The 10,228-nt window shown below is 41.7% G+C and overlaps 1 protein-coding gene across 3 annotated transcripts in view; it reads right to left on the bottom strand.

Annotated features, from left to right (window-relative positions):
* Nucleotides 1-10,165, bottom strand: part of RPE (ribulose-5-phosphate-3-epimerase) — a 19,467-nt gene extending 9,302 nt beyond the window's left edge. The window contains exons 1-3 of one of the 3 annotated variants that reach the window (XM_013984453.3): nucleotides 9,989-10,165; nucleotides 4,462-4,538; nucleotides 3,073-3,152 (exon numbers count right to left, since the gene is read on the bottom strand). In XM_013984453.3, the coding sequence (XP_013839907.1) occupies nucleotides 3,073-3,152; nucleotides 4,462-4,538; nucleotides 9,989-10,099 (268 nt within the window). In that variant the 5' untranslated portion in view covers nucleotides 10,100-10,165. Of the gene's footprint in view, nucleotides 1-3,072; nucleotides 3,153-4,461; nucleotides 4,539-9,977 lie in introns of all 3 variants that reach the window. The other 2 variants (XM_003133629.5, XM_013984455.3) reach the window with 2 other exon arrangements.
* Between the last annotated feature and the right edge of the window lie 63 nt (nucleotides 10,166-10,228).

Genomic DNA, 10,228 nt, shown 5'->3' with positions numbered 1-10,228 from the left:
CTTAAGCACTAGACCACCAGGGAGCTCCCCTCATCTCGCTTAGTTCATTTAAAAGAAAATGTCAGTAAACTATCCAAGCCTGATAACCACCGTTCACCTTTTGGTTGTTTCTTCAAGGGAAACAACTTAAGAAACTGCATGAGTGCTTTTCCTGAAGGAAACCATCCTTCTCCAGGACATAGCAAAAGGGCTTTATATATGTACTTCCTACTTTGTCACACAAAATACTAGAGACATGCACTCAAGGGTCAAGATTTACTAATCAATCACTTATACTGCTTCAAGGATACTTACTGTGAACGCATGGCAAAGAAAAATATCATGACCACCTGTGTAGTTCAATATCACTGCCTGTCTCAGCCTCAGACACCAGCAGACTAATTCACCATTGCTTTTGCACCATCAGTACAAATAACGGCAAATAATATCAGTACGGATAATTCACAAATAAAACTTTAAATAGTTTTGACATCATGGACCATCTGAAAAGGACTCCCACAGGTCCTCAGACCTCACATGAAGACCACCGACGTAGTTAACAGGAAAAATGACTTTCTCTACCACTTTACCCCTTAGATACCTGGTCATTTCTACTCAATTTGAGACTGAATGGTTAAAAACTGCAGCAGTTATACAGACGACTTGTGATCTAACCCCCAGGATAGATTCATGTATCAATTATCCAACAATCAATATCCAAGAATTAAAAAACATGTTTCCTGAAGGTTATAAAACCAGGTATTAAAGCATATAGAGTCCATTCATCTTTACCCGAGATATACATCTAGAAAGATTGATTAGCAAGTTTATCAGCAAATAATACATGAAAAACAGGAAGGAAAAAACAGATTGTGTGGGGTGGTGGCAGGTGAGTTGGTAGAGAAGAGGTATGTTAAGGAGGGGAGTCAAACGGCAGTGAGAAATAATACTCAGAGGTCAACTAAAAGGAAGGAAAAAGGAAAACCATATAAATTCTAATTCCACACGAAGCCAGAGTGGAGGACTCTGTGGCCACTGCACAAGTGGGGGCAAACAATGCTATTTATTTCATTCAACTTTGATAGTCATAGGAACAAATTTACCCTGGAAAATGCATTTTCCAAAATGTAGTTTTAAAAGTTCACACAAACTATTGCATTTGGAGTGGATAAGCAATGAGATCCTGCTATAGCACAGAGAACTATATCCAGTCACTTATGATGCAACATGATGGAGGATAATGTGAAAAAAAAAAAAAAAGTATGTGTATGTGTGTGTGTGTGTGTGAGAGAGAGAGAGAGAGAGAGAGAGAGAGAGAGATTGGGTCAATTTGCTGTACAGTAGAAATTGACAGAACACTGTAAACCAACTATAATGGAAAAAATAAAAATCATTATAAAAAAATGCTCACCCTCCTCCCCCAAATTCAGATAGTCAGAACTTATATTCAAGTACTTGGAATTTTAAAATGGTGGACATGTTGCTGGAACATTGTTTCCCTCATGCCACATAAATGAGGTGATAATGTACATTTTCTGTGGTGCACTCAAGTGGATGAACCTATACAGAGGCTCTAAAAGAGCTTCCTACAATGACAGCAGTGTCTATAAATGTACGGCATAGTACAACAGCCACAAGCCACACATGGCTACTGAGAACTTGCAAAGTAGTTAATGCCACTAAGAATGGTTTTTTTTGTTTTGTTTTGTTTTTTTGGTTTTTTTTTTAGGACCACACCCATGGCACATGGAAGTTTACAGGCTAGGGGTCAAATCAGAGCTACAGCTGCCAGTCTACATACACCACAGCCACAGCAGCATGGGATCTGAGCCACTGTGTATGCGACCTACACCACAGCTCATGGCAATGTGGGATCCTTAATCCACTGGGCAAGGCCAGGGATCAAACCTGCATTCTCATGGATACTAGTCAGGTTCGTTTCCACTGAGCTACAACAGGAACTTCCAATTTTTAATTTTTTTAAATTTTAACTAATCTAAATAGCTACATGTGGCTAATGGCTATCATACTGAACAGCACAGCCAGTGCTTTTTCGTAAAACTAGACCACAATATGTTAATTTTAAAAATCTAAGTTTTACTAAGTTTATGTAATGAGTTACATAAAAACACACATTTACAGGCGTTCCCACTGTGGTGCAATGGGATCAATGCCGTCTCGGGAGTGCTGGAATGTAGGTTCAATCCCCAGCCTGACAGAGTAGGTTAAAGATCTGGTGTTGCCACAGGGGTGGCTTAGGTTCCGACTATGGCTCGGATCTGATCCCTGGCCTGTGAACTCCACATGCCATGGGGCAGTGAAAAATGAAAAAACAAAAAACATATTTACAAAAACTCACTAAATGTCTTATGTACTAGAGATCTGACAAGTGAGACATTGCTAACTTAGTTTGAAATGGGAGCAGAAACAGTGATATGCGGACTGAATCTATATTTCAGAAGGAAGAACTTCTAGGTCACTGTGTGATTTTTAAAAAAATCTTAATTCACATCCTACAACACTGTAGTGGCACATATATAGGCCCCCCTTGTAGAAAACTCCAATTTCCATGAATTGGCTTCACATTTGAACAATTTGTTAATCAATTAATAAATTCATTTAACAATTACATCGAGCCCCACCTAGCTGTGTGTCTCTACTAAGATCTAGGAAAACCACAGCAAAAAATAAATAAATAAATAAATAAATAAATGAATGAAATACTGCCCTATAAGTAGTTACTCTCAGATTTAAAGAAATTCTAAGAGGAAAAGAAACAAGGCAACATAATTGGAAAAAGGTTAATTTAGGACAGGGTGCTCAGAAAGGGCTCTCTGAAAGAAATGATCTGGGGTGGAAAGATAAAACACTGGCCAGTCTAGGTGAAGAGCTGTCTAGGTGAAGAGATTTAGCCAAAGTGCTAAGGCCCTGAAGCGGGAAAGAGTTTGGCATCTTACAGGCACAGCCAATGAAGTCCCAGGACAGGGAGGAGGGGAAAAGGGTACAAGGTGAAACTGGAGGTTAAGAAAGCAACCAGCTACTTTCCCTTTATTGAGCAACACACCCCGCTTCGATGGCATGACACCCACTTACCAAAGAAGGGGTCCTGGCCTAGCTGCTTTCGGAGGCTTTCTACCACAGGGTGACCAAAGGTGATGTTGGGAACAAAATGCCTACAAGACAAACAAAATCTTACTCTGAAAATGTTTTCAATTCAGCTTCTGTATTTTTTCCAAAACGTATTCTGATGGGGGTAGAAGAAATGCCTGTGACTGCAATATTTTTTTGATTTAGTATTTAACATCAATATTAAACAACACACAAAAATATCTGGATACTTTTAGTTTTTTAGAGCAGTATCTCCTTGACCATTCAGCAAATAATAATGTCACATGATTTACCCTATTTAACTCTATAATCCATAATCCCTGACAAGTAGAAATGAAATATGACAAAACCAAAACCCCCAGAGTTATATGACTTCCCCAAGTCACATACTAATTAGGAAGTTCAAGACTCTGACCTAGGTCTCTCAAATCTTAGCCTATCACAGGCTGCCTATGGCTACTTCTAATCCACCTCACTAAATGCCAGTTTTTTTAAACTTAAAAAAAAAATTACCAACAAAGAAACTTAATGTGGGAGTTCCCACGGTGGCTGAAAAGGTTAAAAACCCAACCAGTATCCATGAGGATTCGGGTTCAATCCCCAGCCTTGCCAGGGATTAAGGATCTGCCATTTCCACAAGCGGGGGCATAGTTCGCAGATGCAGCTCAGATCTGGTGTTGCTGAGGCAGTAGCATAAGCCTGCAGCTCCGATTCAACCCCTAGCCTGGGAACTCCCATATGCCTCCCGGGCAGCCGTAGAAGGGAAAAAAAAGAAACTTAAGCTGTAAATGTGTATTAATAACCACAACTTCCTGAAGGTTTACAATGAACCAGATATTGTACCTTATTTTCATTTCATCTTCACAACAGCCCTATGAAGTAGATGCTGTTATTATCTCTGTCTGAAAAGCACAGGATATGTAACTTCCTTAAGTAACACAGTTAATAATTTGTTGGGGCACAATTCAAATTAAGGCTTCCCGATATCAGACCTAAAGTAGCTAACTGTTATTCTACTCCAGTTAGACTTTTTGTTCTATCACCAGCTCACTTCAATATTTAACAAAACCTCCCATATGTAAGTACCAGGCCAGGTGCTTCAGAGAGTATTGTATTTTATAAAGAAATAATGCGAGAGTTCCTTCTTATTCCAGAAAAGTTTATAATCTCACTGGCAAGAAAGTCACCAGAATTCATGACTGACCAATACAGTACAGTTGCTGGTAGGGAGCCAGCTCAGCCAAGGACCATTCCCCAGCTCCCTTTACATCCAGGTAGCCGACGTGACTAGTTCTCACCAAGAGACTCTGAGTTTAAGTGATGAGCGTCACTGCAGAGCCCAGGAGGTTAGGAGTATTTCTGTTGTGCGCTCACCTCACCCTTTGGTCAATGAAGAAGCCTTTTATATGAGGCAGAGCCACAGGATGGAAGTGGATCATGTCTCTGAACTGCTGCATGGAAGGACATTTACAATGAACAATTACATAAATAAGACATAAATTTTATTTTAAGCCATCAAAACCTGGGCTTTATTTGTTAAAGTAGTAGATATTACCCTATATGAGGACTGTAAGAAAAGCTAAACAATAGCAAGTGGGCAACATAAGGTAACACAGTTCTAGAAGCAAGGAGCATAGCACTTGCAGAGGGAGATGGTGTTGCCCACCCTGGCTAGTATGGAAGAGGCAGGAGGCACACTGTACCACATTAAGGGTATCGAACACCAGGCTCACTGTTTGGACTTTATCCTGCTGTAAATATCAACTGAGGTTTTAAAAGAGAGAAGCAAATAAAAAAATTAAATATAGTAGGAAGACAGACTGGGCAGTAAACTAGAAGAAAGGAGTTAACAGGTGTTGGTAAATTGCAAGAAACAACAAGAATGGAAACAAGGACAGCAATAAGAATGGGAGCCGGGGGTGGAGGAGATAGAATAAACCATGGCTAAGGTCTTGAGCTCAGATGAGAGGCAACATAAGTGCTAATAAAAATTAAAATATATACAGGCCAGGCACCATTCTAAACACTTCCTATGTATCAATTCATTAAAACCTCACAACAATCCACTGAGATAGGTAACACTATTATCTGTAGTTTACAGATGAGAAAAAGAGGCCCAAGATCACACAACCAATACGTGCTAGAGGTAGAGTTAACACAGGCAATCTAGCTCCAAAGTTCAGGCTCTTAACTACTATGCTTGTCTGCCCCTCCATGGACAACTACAAACTAACAGAAAAATAAAGTCCAGAGGAGGAGAGCCTTAAGAGCGAGGTCAGGATTTAGGAGACACCTGAGGGGAGGTAAGGTGGATGGGTACAGACACTTACTCTTGAGCACCTTGATCCTAAGAGGCTGGAGTTCTAGTACTTACTCCTAAGGGCAATGACTACTAGAGATCTGGATAAGAAACTTATGTTCACCTAGAACTTAGAGGTAAGAGTCACATAAGTAGACAGTAAGGCCTACTAAGTATTACACAACTCTGGGAATGAAAGATTTATATTTCATTCACTGTTCTGTTCTGTCAATCTCCTGTGTGGCCTTGGAAGTACTTTTGTTGTCTCCACCTCAGGTTGCACTTATCATGAAAATAAACACAACAATAACATCTTGGGAAAAATCTGAGAATAAAACAAATACACTTTTACTTCAGTGGAAAACAGAAGCTATAGTGTCATTTTGGAGTAGACCGCCAAAAGTAAAACACAATTTTAAAAAATGTCCTCTTCTCCCCCGTGAACTTATGAAGATTCATCTAATTGTTTAGAATATAGGGATAAAGGATAATTACTTTGATTTCCCATCACATTCCATCATCAGCCCTAAACTTCATAACTGTCACACAAAGCAAACCTTTACCAGCTCCCTCAACAAGGCAAAGAGAGTAAGAGAATCAAAGTAGACATAAAACGCAGCAAGACCATAACCAGAAAACACCTCCTCTGAATCAGGAATCACACCCTCACATGCCTGCAGCCGGCAGGGGTGGGGGTTGGCAGGAGACATGGAGGAGTGAAACAGGGCAGATGACAGGGGACATCTGGCCTGGTTAATGGTGGCTGCCATTCAGCCTCTGCCCACTGTGGCCTCCTAAATACTATGGGCCCAGTACTGGAAATCTCTGCAAAATTTTCAAAGCCAGAAATCTAGGAACTAAGGTGAAATCTCCCAAGTGTTTTAATCCTAACTTTTGAAATTGCTTATTTGCTCTGTTCCTACACTTAGAACAAACACATTTCCAGTCACCATCCTGTCATGACACATTTAAGTTTTACATGTGTTCCAATATTCTTTTCCAGAAAAATCGACCTCTTCATTATTTCAAACACCCAACCATACTAGCGCCCGACCCACAACAATGTTCCCAGATCTAGTTCCTGACTTTCAAGATGTTTTGGGGTTTTTTTGTTTGTTGTCTTTTTAGGGCCCTACCTGCAGCATATGGAAGTTCCCAAGCTAGGGGTCCAATTGTACTGCAGGTGCTGGCTTACACCACAGCCACAGCCACGGCCACGCCACATTCGAGCCAAGTCTGCAACCTATACCACAGCTCACAACAACGCTGGATCCTTAATCCACTAAGCTAGGCCAGGGGTTGAACCTGTGACCTCATGGATACTAGCTGGGTTCGCTACTGCTGAGCCAGAACAGGAACTCCAAGACTTCCAGTTTTAATCAGAAGACACAGTGGAGGCTTCAGGGGAAGAGAGGGGACTAGAAAACAATACACACATTCAAGCCTCCTCCTGGAGGGAAGGTAAACTGTGGATGGTCGCCTTGGGAAGGGGAGGCCCCCACCTCTCTTTTACCTTCATGTCACCCCCACCCCACACCGCCTAGAAGGTACTGCAGCTCAGCCAGGCTCTGCTTCTTCAGGTAGGACATTCAGGAAGGAGCTGAATCTCCCCATATTAGCTTCTTCCTTTGCAAAAGGGAAATTAAAATGGCTCTTAGTTCATAAAGTTGTGAAGCTTAAGAGGGAAAGAGTTTTAAAATATTGTAACCAGAATTAAGGTGTTTTTTTTTTCCCCCTTCCAATCAAGATGTTTCTTGGTAAAGGGGGAAAGGAGTCAATAAAAAACAAATACTTTTTTGGGGGGCCTTGCTTGCGACACGTCCAAGTTCCTAGGCCAGGGATCAAACCCGAACCGCTGCAGTGACAACGCCTGATCCTTAATCCAATGCGCCACAAGAGAACTGCAAAAACTTTTAAAACAAGAACCTACTGTATAGCACAAGGAAATTTACTCAATAGTTTGTAATAACCAATATGGGAAAAAAGAATGGATATATAAATACATGTATAACTGATTCACTTTGTTGTACAACTGAAACTAATACAATGCTGTAAATCAACAATACTCCAATAAAATTAAAAAAACAAAACAAGCAGTCCCTGCTGTGGCACAGTGGGTTAAGATCCAACTGCAGTGGCTTGGGTCGCTGCAAAGGCGCGAGTTTGATCCCAGTCCAGCACAGTGGGTTAAGGATCCAGCATTGCCACAGCTGTGGTATAGGTCACAGCTGTAGTTCAGATTCAATCCCTGGCCCAGGAACTTTCACATGCTGTGGGTGCACCCATAAAAACAAAAACAAAAAACAGAAGTTCCCGTCATGGCTCAGCGGTAACAAACCCAAGTAGTATCCATGAAGATGTGGGTTTGATCCCTGGCCTCACTCAGTGGGTTAAGGATCTGGCGGTGCCACAGCTGCGGTGCAGGTCACACACGTGGCTTGGGTCCCGCTTTGCTGTGGCATAGGCTGGCAGCTGCAGCTCCAATTCAGCCCCTACCTGGGAACTTCCAGATGCCACAGGTGCAGCCCTAAAAAGCAAACAAACAAACAAAAAAACAACAACAACAGATAAAAGTACTTTTGTCTCAATAAGCTTAGGGTCTGCCATTGGGCTGGGAGGGCAAAAAAGATTCCTTGGAAATCCCTCCATCATGATAAAGTCATTCACCCACCCAGTTATAACTAAGACTGCCATGGTGCTTTTCCTGCAGAGAACACAGAGGTGAGCCAAAGAGACAGACCTTGCTTTCAGGGAGCTTACAGTGCATCAGGAGAAATATTAAATAACAGAAATATAAATTAGTTGCTCTTTGAAGACAATGTCTTAATCATTTTCTCTAAGCCCAATAACACCCACAGAAGACATTTAATTTCTGAGACAAAACAAGATGTTTGCATGCTTTCAATCCCGGCTCAACCATTTCCTAGCTACGAGATGACTTAAGCTTTCAAACTGTTCACTGTCAAAGCTAATGCCGATAACAGTACCAAGTTCGTAAGGTTGCAGTATCAGAACAGAAATGGTCAAGTGTTCATAATCATCACTTAATGTTATCACTGATATTCCTAATTAAAATGAAAAAAAGGATTTTCTCCATTCATTCACTCACTCAAACAAGGTAGAGAATTTAAAACCAGGTTGCTCTCTGTACTATACATATTTACTCCGTAGCCTATCCTGAGACCTCCAAGTGTCTTAGACACAAAATTTTGTCTCAGGCACAAAAATGTAGCTACCCATCTCTGAGGTACACACACACTCCAGTAATATTACCTGTGAAAGGTCAGAGCTTTCAAGCAAAGGTGTCAAAAACAAAACAAAAAGCATATAAATGAATTACATACAATAGCAAACTAAAAATAGAGGTTTTTATAAAAGGTAATATTTACTAATCTTCCATACTTAGCCTAGAATCGTTAGAACTTTAGGGTCAAGATTTTGCCATTATTAGTTGGGCACATTATTGAGGTAACAGAGTGGAATGCAAAAGAAAAACAACAAATTTAACCAGATAGAACAAAGGAAGGCAAAGCTGTCCTAAGAGGGATGATATTAAAAAGAAAGGGAAGTGACTAACCATCTTTTGTAAAAAAAAAAAAACTATGAACTTGCAGATTTGCATGAGGCCAGCACAGAGATTTTACTTATTTACAATAAACTTATTTTTCTACCCCAAACCAAAACAATGGCTGTTACGATTTTTATGACCAGTTGTCAGTGGCGCTCAGAGAACCACTTGGTAAACCCAAGAAGATCCAAGTTGTAAGTCTATCAAAGTGTGTGTAATCTTGAGGGAGTCTTACCTGTTTTCTCTGTTTGTTTCCTCATTCTATAACCAACTTAAGAAACTAGCATCATCTTGCTTTCAAACAATATTGATTATGGGCTATAACTACAGTGCTTAAAAATTACTTGCAATAAACTGACCTCCCTGAAGAGCAGAATGCCTAAAGAGAAAACAGGAAAAATCAAGACTCGAACAAAGATACAAACACTAACAGAGAATTTATTTACTATACTTCAGGCACTGTAAACTTTGTGTGTACTAACTAGCTCATTTCGTCTTTCAAAGATGCCTAAGTGGTAGGGTGTGTTATCACTCCCATTTTTCACACAATGGAACTGAAGCTCAATGAGGTTAAATGGCTCGTCCCAAGAAACCCAGCAAGTGTCAGAACTTGGGCATTCTCACTCTAGATGCCAAGCTTGTTATCTTTACACACATCTATCTCCCCAGCTTTGCCACTAACTAGCTATATGAGCTTGGGCCAGTCATGCCTATCCCCTTAGGCCTCAGTTTCTCTAACTGAAAATGAGAGACAGGCCAGCCTTAAGGTCGCTTCCGGGCGCTAAATGCCAGAAGACCATACGTTATCTGGGGGGAGGGGAAGAGGCTGAGGTTTGGGAAGCGTCCAAACCTCGGATCCCCTCCAAGCAGGGCCGCCAGGGCTCCCACCCAGGCACCTTCTTAGTACCGCGTTCAGAGTGAGGCGCTCGGCGGTACAGGTCGCTGTGCACTCAACAGGCACTCAATGAATGTGCGCTGAGCCCGCCCCGCGCGGCAGCCCTGACCCGAGCCCCACGGAGTTACCCGTCCATTACATCCAGGTGCAGATAATCAGCCCCAGAGTCCAGCATCCGGAGGCACTCGGCCCCTAAATTGGCCAGGTCGCTGTTGAGGATAGACGGGCCAATCCTGCAGCCGGACGCCATGGTACTAGTTCCCTAGAGCAAGTTACCCCACGAGCGACCTGTCCAGATGAAGTCGTCGCGCCGACTGGCTGCACAGTTTTAGCCCCGCCTCTTCCCTGCAGAGTCTTCCGGACTCCACCGGAAGCAGCT

Source organism: Sus scrofa, chromosome 15 (assembly GCF_054392235.1).
Source record: "Sus scrofa isolate SSC_HxYL_T2T_F1_AM1 chromosome 15, Sscrofa_HxYL_maternal_Yorkshire_Landrace_v2.0, whole genome shotgun sequence".
Taxonomy (NCBI): Eukaryota; Metazoa; Chordata; class Mammalia; order Artiodactyla; family Suidae; genus Sus; species Sus scrofa.
Note: the sequence above shows the minus strand (reverse complement) of the source record. Positions and strands in the feature narration are given on the sequence as shown.